Raw genomic sequence first — 16947 nt, 5'->3', positions numbered from 1 at the left:
AGAAATCCAGAGAGGCCCGGGACGGAGCATGGGGGGTGCTGGGCCACTGGGGATGATCTAGGACCTGGGCCAGGGAAAGACACACAGCCAAATGCGGTAGGGGGCAGGGGTTACCTTTAATGCTGCATTTTGTGCCGAATCCCCTATGACGCCCTGTCCCTGAGTACCCCTGCCCACCCTCCCCCCTACAGCAGGGCAGGCACAGGGCCCCACCCCTGGGGTACAAAGGAATAAATTAAGTGCCCTCCCTCCCCCCTTCCCCAATAAATAGTGAGTATCCTGCCCAGGGCCTCCCCTGCCGCGTGGCACGGTGGGCTGGGGCGGGGCCTGGGGCGCTACATTCAGGGCCGCCCAGGCAGGCGGCTGCGGGTAGGCCTCAGCGGGAGCCGTGGGCCCCGCACAGGGGCACTGTGCTGTCCTGGCTTTGCCCCTCCATGTCCATGTCGAGCAGCGTGGGCTGCATGCTGGGGAGCCTCGGGCTCTCCGGAGTGTCCGGCCTGCTGGGAGGCGAGATGCTGAGAGTCTGGCCGAAGGAGACCAGTTTCCAGGGGTCCAGGCGGGGACGGCTGGCGGCTGGCCGGGGCCTTGGGGCGAAGGTCAGGGTGGTGGGGCGACCCGGAAACTCAGGGGGCCGACGGCGGGTGGGGAACAGGGCCTGGGGGTCGGGCAGGCGGGGGAAGTCCAGGGGATCTCGAGGGCCTGGTAAGAGAGGATCGGAGGAGGTGAGTGGGGTGGGCCAGAGGGTGGTGTTTAAAAGGCAGGAGTATTTACATGAAGATTGGAATTGGACTTCTCTTGACAAAAAAATCTGATTTTGTTGGGCCCGCTGTCCAACCGGGTTTGGACCTTTACCTTGCCACCCCCACCCGCCCCCACTCGGAACTGCTCACTCGTCTGGGTGCGACTCTGGGCAGCCCTTTATCTCTCAGAGCCCGTCTCCTTGCTAGTACTCCCTCCTGCCTCTCCAACCCTGGGCAGGCTCACCAAGACCCAGAGACACCTTAGGCATGTTGCTGTCTGTGAATGCGGATTTCAGCGCCTCGCCACACAGGACAGGATTAAACACAGTAATGGAAGAACAAGCAGCGCAGTGCCTTAGTTCCTTTCTGTTCTAATCATCTTTGTCCTGTTGATAAACTATAGGGCGCGGGTACCTAACAGGTGTTAGCGCTAGTAATCGTTCCCATTAGTGTCGCCTGCCTGGCCCCTGTGGGCATTAGAGTTGCCACCCCTGTTTCCTCCTGCGTCTCAGTTACCCAGGGATCCACAAAGCCTCTTGAAGCAGTGGGGACCATGGGGACACTGACTCTCCTCACGCTAAGCAAGAGGACTCCGCGTCCAGCGGGTCCCTGCTGGGCTGGGACATAGAGCTTTGGCGGGGGCAAGGGCGATGGGCCCTTTTCTGAGCGCGTGGAGCCTCACTCACCAGGGCCGGGGCCCGTGGGCTCCGGCGCCCCCCGCTGGCCCAGCGCCCCATCCGACGGCGTCCGCCGGTGCCCGCGGCTCACAGCGCGCGCAGCCGTGACGTGGGTGGGCGTGAGCGACTGCCGGGGGTCCTTCTTGAAGCTCTCCAGCTCCAGGTCCACCAGGGGGTTGGTGCTGGGCTGGGGCGGGGGTGGGGAGGGTGGCGGGGAGGGCGCGGCCGGCGCAGCCTCGTCGCTGTCGGAGCGCAGCAGCGAACGCGTGGAGTTGCAGTCGGACACCGACGACAGTGACACAAGGGTGGCGGAGGGCGCCAGGCCCGGGCCGGGGGCCGCGTCGTCGCGGCGGGCGGGAGAGCGCCCGGTCGGGCTCAGGCCCCGCGGGAAGCGGCCGCCGCGGGGGAAGAAAAGGCCGTCGAGCCAGCGCCGCTGCTCCTCGCCTTCCGCCGCGCGCGCCTCGGCCACGTCGGCGCCCAGGCCCACGGCGCCCAGCAGCGTGGCGCAGCCCAGCAGCGCGAGCTCGCAGCGCCGCCGGGAGCCGTGCCCGAGCCGCGCGGGCGGCGCGGGCGGACTCGGCTCCCATGGCGCCCGCGCCCCCGGCGAGGGCTGGGCGGGCAGCGGCACCGTGAGGTAGGACGGGGTGGTGTAGGGGGACGGGGGCACGCTGTTGCCTTCGTCTGCCTCCGCAAACTCCTCTGCAACCGGAGAGGGCCGTCACTGGCCTCTGACTCACTTAACTCTGGGCCCGGGGCCCTTCGGCCCATCCCCCCACCCCGGGACTTGGGGGCAAGGGGTTGCCCCCAGTGACCCCACCAAGATCAGCAAGTCCCACTAAGCGTGGTTCTTGAGCATTTCTCCCCCCAACCCCCCTCCCCTTGGGAATGACCCCCACCACCCAGGGACCAGCTATCTACCATTCCAGGAATTCGTCCTACCCTCTGGCCAGTGAAATCCGGCTCCCTCCGTGCAACCCTGGGGAATGGTCACCCCTTGGTCTTGGATTATGTTCCCCTTTGCCAGGGAATGTCCCTCTCCCTCCCTTTTAAAGGCACCCTCACCCTCTTACCCATTTCATTGAGGCTGGCAAAGCCTGGGGCGATGGGTGTGTGTTTGGGGGATTTGCCCAGGTTGGGGGCACTTGATGACCACTGTTTGCTTCCTTCTCCCAGGGCTTTCAGCCTGCAGGGGGCACCAAAGATTAGGGGGGGGACAGTCATAGGCCTCCTGGCTGCCAAGGGCCTAGGAGAGAGGCACAGGGCGGGGGGCGGGGGGTTGCTCCATGCGGCCAGTACCTCTCCTCTCCACCAGCCCGTTCCTTCTGCAGCGTGGAGCTGGGCCCCCAGGTCCGGCCCTTCTTCTTGCCCCCGACCAGCTCTTCCTTCTTCGGGGGGGCGCTGCTGCGGCCCCACGTCCCACCGCCACCACTGCTGCTGCAGCTGCTGCTACAGCCACCACCATCCACGGGGGTCACTGGCCCAGAGAAGCCACTTGGTCACTGAGCCTCAACCTGTCCCAGTTGATCTCCAGCCTTACTCTCCCCGCCTTGGTCCCACTCTCCACCTGGAGGCCCAAGGGAGCTGGGGTTCTGCCTCCAATCATGACCCTTCCCTGCTAGCCATCCTCACACAGCCCCCCCCCCAGCTGTCGGGATGATGTCCTGGCTTCCTCGGTGTCATCACCTGTCACCCCTCACCGGCTAACTCTTCAGCCATCCCTTAATTCCCAAATGTTCACTAGCACCGTCTACGTGCCAAGCCCTGTGGGAGATGCTGAGAAGATAGCAGTGGTATGAGCAGACCAGACACCCTGCCCTGGCCCTGGAAGAGTTTACATTTTAGGGGCCGAGGACAGATGATCAACAGGAGTCACCCTAGGTTGCTACCTGAGTCGGGGGCTAGAAGGTGGTCAGCAGTGTGAGGCATGGAAAGCTGGTAGGGGGCTTGGGGAGTTAGGGATGGTCTGGTGTGTGAGAAGGAGAGATCTGAGCAGAGACTTGAAGGAGGTGAGGGAGGGAGTCAGGGGGACACAGGCAGAGGGAGGAGCAGATGCCAAGTCCCTGTGGAGTGTTCTGGAACAGCCTGTCCCCTGCAGAGTCGACTGCTCTCTCTCCTCTGTTCCCATCACACGTTGAACATCCTGACCACCATGGTTCGGTCATTATTTGTCTCTGTGTCTGCCCAGGAGAATGACCTCTGGGTACAAAGCAGGTGCCCAAACAGCAGTGTGTGTCAGGGGTGGTGTGTGGGGCGAGGCCAGGGGTGAATGATGGAGCAGAATGGAGTGGGGAAGCTGACCGGGAATCCTTCACCTCCTCAGTGAACCCTGTACCTCTGCCATGCAGCTGACAGGCCACCTGCCCCATTCAAGGTCCCTACCCTGGCCCAGCACCCTCGTCTCACCTGTCTCCCATCTTGACTCCTGCCCGCCTACAATCCCTACTTCTCACGGCAGTCAGAGGGAAAAGGTCAAGTTTCCTCCATCACTGCCTTGCTCACAGCCCTCCAGAGGCTCCCCCTCAGATTTTAGATAAAATCCAGATTCCTTATCCCCGCTCTTAAGGCCCAGGGCAATCCTCTCCTGCTGAACCCTTGACCATAAACTCACTGCTCTCCCTCCCATTCTTGCTACTTCATCCAAGTTGGCCTTCCCAGCTCATAATCAGCATACTTGTTCCTGCCTCTGGGCTTCCGCCTTTGCTGTTCCCTCTGCCAGGGACACTGTTCCTTCAGATCTCTGCATATGTTACTCCTCCTGACCATGCAGGTCCCTACTTAAACCTCAGCTTCTCTGACAGGCTTTCTTTGTGATTTAAAAATAGCAGCTCTTCTGTTTTAGTCCCTCCCCTGACTTCCTTGAGGGTGCGTATCACTACAGGAAATTATCCTGTTCACCGGTCTGTTTACTTGTTGTCCGTTTCCCCCAGTGAGAACGAGGGAGGGGGGTCCTACCCGCCTGCCACCCTGATGTTGCTCTGGCTTGGTGCCAGGTATGTGCTCAGGGAAATCTGTTCACTGACTGGTCAAGGCCTTGGGAGATACTCACGGCGAATGGCCCTCAGCCGGGGAATGATGCTGGGGCTTGCGGGTGGGCTGGCCCCATCTGAGCCTTTCCGCTTGTCCAGGGTTGGAGAGGCCTGGACTGTGATCTTGTGTTCAAAGCCTGCAAAAAGAAAGAGACTTTCCTAAGCACAGGGTTCCATGAGTAGCCAAAGAGAAGTTCCCTTTGAAGGAAGATAGAAGGAATGCCACCATTTCACATTCCTTAATGGGGTGGTTCTCAAAGTGTGTTCCCAGACCAGCAGCATCGGCGTCAAGTGGAAACCTCTTGGAAATGCAGATTCTTGCTGCCCTCCCTGAATCAGGAACTGCGGGGGTGAGGTGCAGCAATCCAACTGCTGTGTAACAGTACCCAAGTTAACTCTGCTGCTCACTCAGGTTTGAGAGCCGCTGCCCCGAGGATCTAGGCTTGAGTGTCCAATATGGCAGCCATTAGCCACACATGGAAAAGCGCTTGAAATGTGGCTTGTGCAACCGAGGAACTGGAGAATGTTACCTTTAGTTATTTAGTTGTAAGTAATTTAAATTTCTTTTTAAAAACAGATACTCAGTTCAGTCATTGGAAACATTTAAGTATGTTTGGAACAACTTTGGTATGTGAATCTGCTCTTTCAACTATACATTTTATGAAACCTAAATATAGGTCAAGAAATTTTGAGGAAAATTTAGAGCCCAGATTGAGATGCACAAGAATATAAAATGAACTCAGGCATAAGAATGCCTGAGTGAAGTCGCTTCAGTCGTGTCTGACTCTGAGACCCCATGGACTGTAGCCTGCCAGGCTCCTCTGTTCATAGGGATTCTCCAGGCAAGAATACTGGAGTGGGTTGCCATGCCCTCCTCCAGGGGATCTTCCCAACCCAGGGATTGAACCTGAAACTCTTACATCTCCTGCACTGGCAGGCAAGTGAGTTCTTCATAACTAGTGCCACCTGGCTTCCCTGGTGGCTGAGCTGATGAAGAATCCGCCTGCAATGTGGGAGACCTGGGTTTGATCCCTGGGTTGGGAAGATCCCCTGGAGAAGGGAAAGGCTACCCACTGCAGTATTCTGGCCTGGAGAATTCTATGGACTGTATAGTCCATGGGGTCGCAAAGAGTTGGACACGACTGAGCAACTTTCACTTTCGGTGCCACCTGGGAAGCCTGTAAGATGCACGCTGGATTTCAAAGATTTAGTGTGGGAAAAAAGGTAAAATATCTTATTTTAAAATTTTCTTGTAATGACTACATGTGAATATTGGGCTAAACAAAATACACTATTAAAGTTAATTTCACCTGTTTTGCCCCGCCTTTTTTCCATATGGCTACTAAAAAATGTAAAATGACACATGCAGCCTGCCTTATTTCTGTTGGCTGGTGTTATTCTAGGCACTGCTATAGGGCTTGTAACTCTTGTAAGAGAGAGAATATCAGCATGAAGTGCCTTCTGACGTTACCTAGGAAGCAGTCTCCCCCCCAAAAAAATCAAACCTGAAATTAAAACTGATTAAGCCTTGAGATCCAACTCTTAGGTTGAGCCATGTGAAACTTCTGTTTCTGTAGGTCAAAAATGGCTGAACACCAGCAATTTCACATGGTTTAACCTAATACCAATTAATAGGAAATTCAGGGGACAGAGGGACATGTTAAGAGATACCAGGGAGCTGCAAGCAGCAAAATCCAGACTATGGGAAATGCTCTGGGATAAATGAGGCAAGGAGGATAAAGAAGATTTTAAAAGATATTAAACAAATAGCTGGGAGACAAAACTATGAGGAAAAGTAAGGAATTGACGGCCCTGAAAGTCAAGGCAGGCGTTTACTCTTAGGGAATGGCAGGGGATTGTTTGGAGGGGGCGTGTGCAGGCATCTGGGGTGGCTGTAGGGTCTCTCTGCTCTCCTGGGAGATTCTATTAATGCATTAAGCTATATAGTTGTTTGGGGGTCATTTTCTGTAGTTGTGATATATTTAGTAATAATAATAAGGCTTGAAAAGTAAAGAAATAAAAGGAAGAGATGACCCCTGGGTTAGCGCTGCTCCCAGCGGCCTCTCGGGGCTGCTGAAGGGGCGTGGCCGGGTACCGGAGGGCAGGCTGATGTGGCTGCCGCCTTCCCGCAGCTTGAGCAGGCGGCTGCGCTTGAAGTTGCCCTTGCGTTTGCGGACCCGGGGCTTCTCCTGGCTCAGCTGGCACATGAGCAGGTGCAGCTCCCGCTCCACGATGTCCATCTCGCGCTCTGCCAGCTCCTGTTCACGCCGCCGCAGCTGCTCCTCCTGGAAGCGCTGCTCCTGAGCCGCCCGCAACAGCTCCTCTTCGCGGCTCCGGAGCTCCTGGGGAGGAGATGGGCGGTTAGGGGGGAGGGCCGGAGCTACCCTGCCCCCGGGGATGGTCCCGGGGCTGCTGGGCTTGGTTGGTGTCCTGCACAGGCCATCCTGCTGTGGGGCAAATTGGGGGCACAATCTAACTTACTCTTCACTAACCAGGTTGGGGGCCAGGGTAGGAGGCTGTGTTGGCCCAAAGAAAAGGCTGGCTTTTTCTTCCTTTTTTTTCTCTCTTTTATTTTTAATTTTTGAAGTTTTCAATTTGGAAATTATCCACAAAAGCATCAGTGCATCCGACCCACTCACCATCCATCCAACTTCGACAGTTACTTCACAAATTTTTTTCACGCATCACCTTCCTGCTCCTCTCTCCCTCTCACTTTTGCTGTGGGGTTTTAAAGCCAATTTCTAGACCTCATGCAGTGTCACCTGTAAGTACTTCAGGGTAGGGTGTCTTTTTCTTATCAATCTGCCAACAGGAGGCTGTCTTTCCTTAACATGTGGAAAAGGCTAAGACCCCCGGGCTCAGGGGAAGGGACTCTGCCCCATCCATGGTATCAGAACTCGGGGATCTTGCTCCCTTCCTCCCACCTCAACCCTGCCTTCACCTTCTCCTTGGTCCGCAGGTCATCGAACATGTGCTGAATCTCCAGCTTCCAGTCTTCCTGCAGCGAGTGAAAAGACTCCAACGGCATCTGGAACAGGGCTGACTGTTCGATGACTTCAAGTTGCTTCAAGATGCTGCCAAAATCTGGCCGCCCGTGGGGGTCTGGGTCCCAGCATTCTGGGGTTGGGGCGGGGAGGACAGCAGTGGGAGTGGAGATGTCAGTGGCCATGCTCTGGGGCATCAGCCTGCTCAGTGGAGGCAGGACTTTAAGGGACTGTGGACAAATAGCTCCCATGGAGCCCGGGGGGAAGGAATTCAAAGCCACGTTCTTGGCAGCGTTTCACTTGGTGAAACTCTGGGGAGAGAAACTCAGGGACCTGTTCCTTGACTGGTGGTAGGATCAAGGGTCAGGGAGGAATCCCAGGGCCAGTGAATCCTAATAGACTGCCCTCAAGCACTGTGGGCTTGCCTGGCCAGAACAAAGGTCTGGAGGCCATGGAGGTCTGGAGACTGATCATGGTCCCATGGTTCCAGCCCCTTCTCCCTCACTCCTGGGCCCAATGGAATGGATGGGTGTGAAGGGGTGGATGGGTGTCTGGGCCTGAGGGCTCCTTGCCACCCCAAGCTGAGCCTACCCTCTCCACGGGGCCCTGGCTCACCCTCCAGTAGGCGGGCAAAGGGCTCGGGGCATGTGGAGGGAATGGGCAGAGTCAGCTTGTTCATAGCCACGCCATATGCCACGGCCAAGGCGTCGATTTCACGGTAGGGGACCTCACCCGTCAGCAGCTCCCAGAGCAGTACCCCGAAGCTGCAGGTGGGGGAGAGGGAGGGGTGATGCCAGAGCCCACCCTCATCCTCACCCACACCCCAGCCCTGACTCCAGTCCCGTGGTGAGCCTCCCTCCCCCCAGCATCCAGCCCCAGCCAGTGAGGCCACAACTGGCTTTGACCTCCACAGCCTGATCTCAGACAGATGTGGTGGGGTTGGTCCTCTGGTGTCTTCTTTGCTCTGTCCCTCTTTCCCCTCCCCTGCCTGAAAACCTTCGGTGGGTTCCTTGTGCCCACTGGGCAAATCCACCCTGATCTTGCTGACCCTGCCGCTTCCCCCTCTAAACACTCGGCCCCTGTACCAACCCCGGCTGCATCTCGCAGCCATGCTAAATAGTTGAACAAATCCTGTTTTTCCTAATCTCTGGCCTTTGCACACATTGTTCCCTTGGCTGAGAACACCCTTCCCCTTTGCCTAACTGTCCTTTAAGTCACAACTCAGGTGCCCTCTCTAACCAGGAAGGCTTCCTTGATTCCACAGCCTCCACATCTGGGTCGGAGGCCCCTTCACTACATTTCCATTGAACCCTCTGCACTTACCTGTAAATACAAGTTAACACTATTTAACATTTACAGAACACTCACTCCAGGCCAGCATTAGAGTCCTGTAAGGCAGAAGGCACTCGGTATGACCCCTATTTTATCCAGTGAGTGGGTGCAGGCTCAGAGAGGTTAAGTTGTTTGCCTAAGGTCACACAGCTTGTAAGTGGTGGAGCCACACTGCGCTCGGGCCCACCTGAAGCCCACAGCAGCTGCCTTGGCGGCTACACGTTCCAGAGCACGCGTCACTATTACTGTCACCTGCAAGTTCCTCTTCTCCAGTAAACCGTGCTCCTTCTGGCTCCTCATCGGTGTTTTATGTAATGCCTAACACGGAGTGGATCCCCATGCTCCCCCATATCCAGGCATGCGTTCATTCATCATACACTTATTAAACGTCTGCTGTGTGCTAGGCACTGTTCCGGGTACTGGAATAAGATAGACACAGCCCCTGCCCTCATACAGCTCACAGCCTCTCCTTTCTCAGTGACAGCTCTGGGAAATTTGAGCTGGAGGAATGCTGCCTGAAATAATTTTCCATCCTCCTTTGCATCAAAGTATGCCCATATGGCAAGGGTTCTGGCCAGTGGGATATGGAAGTGTGTAGTGCGCAACTCAGAGAAGGCAATGGCACCCCACTCCAGTACTCTTGCCTGGAAAATCTCATGGCCGGAGGAGCCTGGTAGACTGCAGTCCATGGGGTCTCGAAGAGTCGGACACGACTGAGCGACTTCACTTTGACTTTTCACTTTCATGCATTGGAGAAAGAAATGGCAACCCACTCATGTTATTGCCTGGAGAATCCCAGGGATGGGGGAGCCTGGTGGGCTGCCGTCTATGGGGTCACACAGAGTCAGACATGACTGAAGTGACTTAGCAGTAGCAGCAGTGTGCAACTAATTTCCAAAAAGTCTCCTTAAAGGGATGGGGTCCCCTTTCCTCTTTTCTCCTTCCTACTGGTTGGAATACAGACAATAAAAACTGGAGCCCAAGCAGCCATCCTGGACCATGAAGTAGCCTTGGGAATGGAGGCCATACAAGGTGGAGGAAGATAACAGTGGATTGTAAGTGCAGGTGGCCGGACCCCAACCCCTCTACCTCTTCTACATCTCTGGAAACCTGTGGGGATGTTTTGATTGCCCAATGTGAATGACACCCCCATTAAAAACCCTAAAATAGGACTCTGAATTCCTAATAGTATATCAGTCCTGGGCTTTTACATGAGAGCAAAAGCATCCATATTATTTTTATTTTGGGTTTCCTGCTCTTTGTCACTGAAATATGGCTTCTATAAATGTTTGGGATCATAAATGAATGCCTTATGTGAAGCAAGACTAAACTTCCCCCCAAGGGCTGCGCTGCTCTAGTTGAGACTTGCTGTCTGATCTGTCTGCCCCAGGACCATGACTTTGCTGCTTGCTCCATCTGGAGCCTCAGCTGGGGACTGACCTGGGTTTGGCTTCCTCCCAAGAGAAGGCTGAGTTTCTGCTGTCACCAGATCCTGCAGGTGACAAACAACCACCTCACTGGCCTCCTGCCCCCTCTCCTGTCCCCTGAAGTCCATCAGCCAAGGGAGCCTTTGTGATGCTCCATCAGATTATGTCATTCACAAATGCCTCCAATGGTTTTCCAATGCATTTGGAATAAACCTAGAGTCCGCTCCCTTCTCTGCAGAGCCCTTGGCTCTCTCTTTCCTCCGTCATTTCCCACGAATTTCCTCCCGGCCTGCTCTGCTCTAACTATGTGTCCTTTTCTGGAACAGGTCATGCCTGTTCTCACCTCAGTATTTCCTTTGTGGCAGCTGCTCCCCCTGCCTGGGAAGCTTCTTCCCCTAAACTCTGCATGACTGGCTCCTTCTCGTCATCCAGAACCAGGCTCGAGTGCCATTTCTCATAAAAACCTTCCCCAAAGTCATCACCAGACCGCAGGGTGTTTTTCAGTTAGCTTCTTAGCTCGTAATACTGTCTAATCCTTTATCTGGTGGGTTAACTTATTATTTATTAAAAATTATTTTACAATTTTCTTAACTTAAAAACAGCCTTTTCAGCTCCACACGTATGTATGTGAAAGTGAAGTGAGAGTTGCTCAGTCGTGTCTGACTCTTTGTGACCCTTTGGACTGCAGCCAGCCAGACTCCTCAGTCCATGGGATTCTTCAGGCAAGAATACTGGAATGGGTTGCCACGCCCTCCTCCAGGGGCTCTTCCCAACCCAGGGATTGAACCCATGTCTTCTGTGTCTCCTGCACTGCAAGGTATTCTTTTCCCACTGAACCATTACGGAAGCCTGTGTATGTATGTATTATTCCTGTGGGCAGGAACTGGGTCTGTTTTTATATGCTGCTGTATCGCCTGAGCTCAGGGCAGCTGGATGAATGAATGAATGAATGGTTACCTATAAAGGTCTCAGTTTCCTGTCTGAGGAGTGGGGGCCATGTCATGGATGGCGTTTTGAGGGTCTTTGGTGCTGACAGCTATCTTTATACCACTTCTGCTAGCAGAGCAGGCACCTGCTTTGGTGCTCATCTGCTGGTCTGACCTTGCTGGCGGCCCCTGGACCCAGATCCCAGCTCCCAGCAGCTGTGGCAGCCAGTCCCTCCCACTCTGCCCTTCTCCCCCTTCCTCCCTCCTCCACTCCCAGGAGGCCTCCCCTCCCCCTCCCCTACCCCACCGTCAGCACCTCCAGACGTCACTGCTTTTGGAGAAGAGGGAGAGACGGATAACCTCCGGGGCCATCCAGGCGTAAGTCCCCGCAGCGCTCATTTTAGTGGTCTTGTGCCACTCGCGGGCGAGGCCAAAGTCCGTGATCTTGAGCACCGTGTCTGCGAGGTTGTGGTTCTCTATGGCCTCCAGGATGAGGACTGCAGAGTGGAAAGAAAGGGGGGGTCATCCTGGGTCTGCTTGGCTGCAGACCCGGGTCCTACCCCCACCTCACCTGGAATCTCCTGTTTGTTCTCTCCCTGTCACCGTGGGTCGCCCCCTTCTGCAGTAGCTCCTTCCCAGGTCAGAAGCCCATGAACCCTTTCCCCCGGGTCTAATCGCTGGGTCTAATCGCTGCCTTAGCCTCCCATCAAGGGCTGGGGGGCTTCTCCTGAGTTCACTGGCCACCCGAGTCTAACCTGGGCTCCCAGGAGCTCAGTGAAAGGTTGACAGCCATGGCCTTGGTTCTCCTTGGTCTACGTCTCAGACACCCAACCACCCCAGGAGTGGCAACTGCAGACGTGAGCAGGAGGGGATGGTTTTCCTTCCCCTTTTGTCACCTGCTGTGGGGCCTTCGTGGCCCCAGTTCTACTCTTTTATTCATTACACTCTTTGCCATGTGACTTTGAAGTTCTTTCCACTACAGAGGCAGCATGTATCTCCCCATCCTTTACTTTGGGTTGGCTGTATGACTCAACTGGTCTGATAAAATGAGACAAAAGAGACAGAGTGCCAGTTCCAAGCCCCGGCCTCTCATATCTGCTTGCCCTCTTGCCCTTCTGCCATCACCACAACAACATGCCCTGGCTAGCCTGCTGGTCCAAGGAAGATGAGCCCCAGCTAAATCAGTTTACCTCCAGCAGGCCTGCAAATGTATGAGCAGTAACGAAGGACACTGAGTTTTAAGACACCAAGTTTGCCGGGTGTGTGTGGGGGGTGGTTTGTTACACAGCAGTATTATAACAAAATCTGACTGACTGATCTATCCCCCAAGCATATTGAATGGTTCCAACTTACTTGTTGCCTAGAGTGATTACTAACAACAGTAACAATCATGGCCAGTGTTTATCAGGAGCCTATTAAATGGCAGGTACAGGGCTAAACCCTTTAAACAAATTAACTAGCAAGCAACCCATTTTATTGACAAGCAAACTGAGGCTCTGGCATGTGACTCTACCTTCTAGAAGTCTTCCCTTCTCAAGTCACCAACTCCTGCTTGTGGTGTGACCCTGTGACACAGGGAACACTCCATGGTCTTACACTTTATTTCTCCCATGCTGGGCCTAATTCAATTCACTTACATATATATATACTATACACACACACACTATATATATATATAAAAAATAATATATAGTTAGTTAATATATGTAATATATAGTATATTATAATTTATAATATACTATATTAATACAATATACTATAAATATATATTATATACTATATTAATATATAATATATAGTATAGTTTTATATATATATATAGTATATATATAACATATGTATATGCTATACAGCCCATGGAATTGTCCAGGTCAGAATACTGGAGTGGGTAGCCATTTCTTTCTCCAGGGGATCTTCCCAACCCAGGGACTGAACCCAGGTTTCCCACATTGCAGGTGGATTCTTTACCAGCTGAGCCACAAGGGAAGCCCATGCTATATATATGTTATATATATATAACATAACATATGTAACATATATAACATATGTATATATAATTATGTTACCCCTGCTTAAGACCCTCTAATGGCTTCTACTATATTGAATAAAATATCCAAAGTCTTCACCATAGCCCCTCAAGATTGACGTGATCTGGCCCTTCTACTTTTACGACCTCATCTCCTTCTGCCTGACTCCTGCTCTTCCAGGCACCTTAGGACCTTTGCCCTACCCAGGTCTTCATAAAGAAGACCACAGGTCTCTGCTCAAATGTTGCCTTCCTGGACCATCTGATCTAAAGAGCTCCCTCTGCCCCATTCTTAATCTGCTTTATTTCCTTAGAGCCCTTGATACTCTGAAATTTTGTTATCTATCTATTTAAACATCAACCATCTATTTCTGCCCACTAGAATATAACTTCCATAAGTGAGTGTGTGGGGTAATCTTATCTTGTTCACTTCTGTAATCCCCAGAGCCCAGGACAGTGCCTACACTTAATTCTGCTTCAGAATTATTAGTTGAATGAACCAACGAATGAATGACATCAGATGAGGAGTTCCTCAGGGGAGGCTAAACGGGGGAAGCTGTGCTGTGGAGGCCCTGTTTCCTCTGTCTCACGCATGCGTCAGTCCCAGTGCCCAATCAGGAAGCCAGGCTAAGGGCCCTACTGACCCCTTGTCCAAGTGGAATTGGCTACAGAGAAATTTGGGGCCATGGGAGCATGTCCTTACACCCCACCTGCAGGCTGTGAATCAGCAGGGCAGGGGTGGGGAGGGACTGAGAAGGGACCCCAGGCTTCAAGAGGAGCGTGTTGGCAGTCCTGCCTCCATTTACCCAGAATTTCAGCATTAGAGCGTGAGCATCAAAGAGGACGGGGGCCGTCTGTCTGTCTTGCTCAATTCCCTGGCCCTGGCGCAGGACTGGTCACACCCTGGGCACATGGTAGCTGTCTGTTGAGTGAATGCCAGACCTGGAAAGTGAGGAAGACCCCATCCCTCTACTCCAGGGGCTCACAGAAAAATAGTGAGGTGGAGTCAAACGTTTCAAGATGAAGAACTGACATGAATCAGAAACAGATGAGACGTGAGGGTTGAGGGCAAAGAGAAAACCCTCCCATATTATGTGAGGGCAGGGAACATGTTGGCCTCACTCACAATGGACCTCTCTTTCTTAGTATACGATCTGATCCAGTAAATACCAAACGGCAGAATAAACAAATCAATGCAGACAAGAAAGGAAGTGACATGGGGCAGAGGAAGGATGGGAGAGCCAGAAAGGTAGGATTTTTCTTTCCCTGCTGTGTCCTAACAGTCAGGACAGGGTCTGGTACCCAACAGGTGCTCAGGAAATATCCAGGAAATATCCAGGAAATGAATGAAACCCCTAGATGGTGAGTGCCATAAGGGAAGAAACCATGGCTGTTTTGGTCCCTGTTGGGCTTCAACATAATAGCTACTCAGTTAATATTAACTGACATCATGAGAAGCTGGTTGATCTAGATGTAAGTTCTGGGGAACCTTGCCTTCCATCTGGCCCCAGTTCTCTGTCAACCAACCAATCAACTTTTGAGAGTCTTATGATAGGTCAGGCAGCCTGGAAGCTTTTACATAAGCCACATCCCTTTTCTTCCTCCTCCTCTTTCCCAGTTTGTCTTGGCTAGCTGGGACAGAGGCCCAGGAGGACACCAGGAAGTGGTTCTCAACTGAGGGCTATTTTGCCCTACAGAGGACATTTGGCAATGTCTGAAAACATTTTTGGTTCTCCTAACTGGGGGGTGGGGAATGCTAATGGCATCCAGTGGGTAGAGGCCAAGGATGCTACTCCATAACTTACAGCACCCAGGTCAGCCCCTCTGCAACCCTCCAGTGCCAAATGTCCATAGCACTGAGGCCGAGAAACCCTGACTTTGGGCCAGGCTCTTTCTGCCTCTGCCTGGTGGACTATGGTAGTGCTGGACTGTAAGGGCCATGAGGGCAGGCCCTGTACCTGTCCTGTTCTCAGCAGGGAACACAGAGCCTGTCACAGTGTTCATGGATACATGTTTATAGAGCTACTGTGACTGTAGTCTTCAACCTTTCTGGGCTTCCTTTTCCTCCCTTAATGGGACAAGGACTGTCTCACCCAGCCCTGAAGGTATACTGCTGCCCCCTCTTGCCCCAGCCAAGATTTTCTGGTGTCCCCCTCCCGCCACCAAGGCTTGGCCTCACAAGGTTCAGTGGAAGCAAGTTTTTGGAGGAGGACACCACTTACTGTTGATGGACTTGAGGTCCCGGTGGATGATGGGCACAGGGGCATCATTGTGTAGGTAGTTCATGCCCCGGGCCACCTGCACAGCCCAGTTGACCAGCACGTGAGGGGGCACCCGGCGCCCTGCCAGCACCCTGCTCAGGGCGCCCCCTCTGGCATACTCCATCACCAGGCAGAGGTGTGGGGGGCTGAGGCAGGCGCCCCTGAGGGCAATGATGTTGGGGTGCTGTAGGGCTCCGAAGAGTCGGGCCTCCTGGCGCACCTGCTCTGCTGTCACTGCCGGGTCCCGTTCAGGGTCCAGCCGGGCGGCCTTGACCGCCACCTCCTCGCCTCGCCACAGAGCCCGATAGACCTTGCCAAAGCCCCCGACGCCGATGATCTCCTCTAGCTGCAGCTCGTGGAAGGGGATCTCCTGGGGCAGCTGGAGGCCGGCGGGGGCGGCGGGGGTGCCGAGGGCCACGTAGTTGCTGGGGAAGACGCCCACACGACCGCTGGGTAGCTGCCCGGTCCACCAGCCCTCGTCGCCCGACACGGCACAGTCCTGGGAAAGCACCTGGACGCGGTCGCCCCTCCGCAGGGTCAGCTCCTCGTCGCCCGCCGCCTCGTAGTCGAACACTGCGGTCCAGACGGGCCCCGCGGGGGTCGTGCCCCACTCCTTGGCCGCCCCCCACTCCTCCTCCTCCATGGGGGAGGGGCCGGGGGCTGCGGGAGGCCGCTTCACACAGGCTGCCCGCGGGATGCAGAGGGCGGGCCCCGGCGGCCAGGATGGGGGGCAGTCCCTGCGGATTCTAGGGGACTCCTGGGGGCCATGGCTGGGGGGCCCTCCATAGGAGCAAGAAAAAGCCTCTTTAAAAGGGCAGGGTCGTGCCCCCTGATTCAGCTGTCCAGGCAGGGTGGGGTGGGGGAAGGGCAGCGGGTTCACCTGTCCCCCCTAAACGTCAGGGCGCTAAGAAGGCCTGGCCGCGCAGCTGCCGAATTCCTGCCGGGGTCCGCCGGTGGGGGACGAGGGTGAGGGAAGCAGGCAGCCCCCTTCCCCGCGCCTCTCACCCCGCGCAGCTCCACCGGCGGCCCCCGGCTCCGCATCCCGGGCCACAACCTCCGGGCGGGGCGGGGCTGGCGGGGCTCCGGGGGCGCCCGCCCCAGGACGGGGTGGCGCGCCCCTCAGCCTCCTCACGCGCGGGGCGGCCGGGCGGCCCTCATCCTCAGCACCGGCCTCCGGGTTGGCCCCAGCCCCTGCCCCCGCCCGCGCCGCTTCCCGGGGCCGCCGGCGGTGCCTGAGTGACGTGCTCGCTGCCGCCGCGCCGCGGTGCCGCCTGGGAGTTGTAGTCTCCGGCAGCGCGGCTTCGAAGTCCGTCCCCGTCCCTCAGTCTCCAGAGCCTGACTGCCGGCCTCGGGCCGCAGTGGGGACTACGCGGGGCCGAAGGAATCCTCCCGGGTAGATAAGCCTGGCCTCGGACCCTCCCTGGGACGCGGTGGGCCGGACGCCTGGAGGAGGAGAGGAGGAAAGGGCTGAGCGCTCCTCACAGTCCCTTCGAGGGCCGCGGCCCAAGGTGCGGTTGACGGTGACTGACGCGCTTCGCAAAGGGAAAA

The 16947-nt window shown here is 55.2% G+C and overlaps 1 protein-coding gene and 1 long non-coding RNA gene across 8 annotated transcripts in view; one reads left to right on the top strand and one right to left on the bottom strand.

Annotated features, from left to right (window-relative positions):
• Positions 1-92: 92 nt before the first annotated feature.
• On the bottom strand, positions 93-16637 carry MAP3K10 (mitogen-activated protein kinase kinase kinase 10). 3 transcript variants are annotated; one of them, XM_042232036.2, is made up of 11 exons: positions 15361-16637; positions 11429-11609; positions 8043-8191; positions 7385-7560; positions 6539-6785; positions 4464-4580; positions 2714-2891; positions 2488-2600; positions 2357-2393; positions 1427-2116; positions 515-699 (listed from the first exon to the last, which is right to left on the bottom strand). In XM_042232036.2, the coding sequence occupies exons 1-11, from the start codon at positions 16040-16042 to the stop codon at positions 624-626; spliced, it is 2646 nt and encodes an 881-aa protein (XP_042087970.1). In that variant the 5' UTR covers positions 16043-16637; the 3' UTR covers positions 515-623. The 3 variants fall into 3 exon arrangements, with proteins under 3 accessions (XP_027834132.1, XP_042087970.1, XP_042087971.1); XM_027978331.3 differs by lacking the exon at positions 2357-2393 and having other exon boundaries at positions 93-699; XM_042232037.1 differs by lacking the exon at positions 515-699 and having other exon boundaries at positions 1092-2116.
• A 42-nt stretch (positions 16638-16679) lies between these two features.
• LOC105608813 (uncharacterized) overlaps positions 16680-16947 on the top strand; it is a 100863-nt gene continuing 100595 nt past the window's right edge. For all 5 annotated transcript variants that reach the window (XR_009596207.1, XR_009596206.1, XR_009596208.1 and 2 more), the window contains exon 1: positions 16680-16907. This is a non-coding gene — a long non-coding RNA (uncharacterized LOC105608813). The remainder of the gene's footprint in view (positions 16908-16947) is intronic.

The sequence above is a fragment of the Ovis aries genome, chromosome 14 (genome assembly GCF_016772045.2).
Source record: "Ovis aries strain OAR_USU_Benz2616 breed Rambouillet chromosome 14, ARS-UI_Ramb_v3.0, whole genome shotgun sequence".
NCBI lineage: Eukaryota > Metazoa > Chordata > Mammalia > Artiodactyla > Bovidae > Ovis > Ovis aries.
The sequence above is the reverse complement of the archived record's forward strand: the minus strand, read 5'-3'. Positions and strand labels throughout refer to the sequence as shown.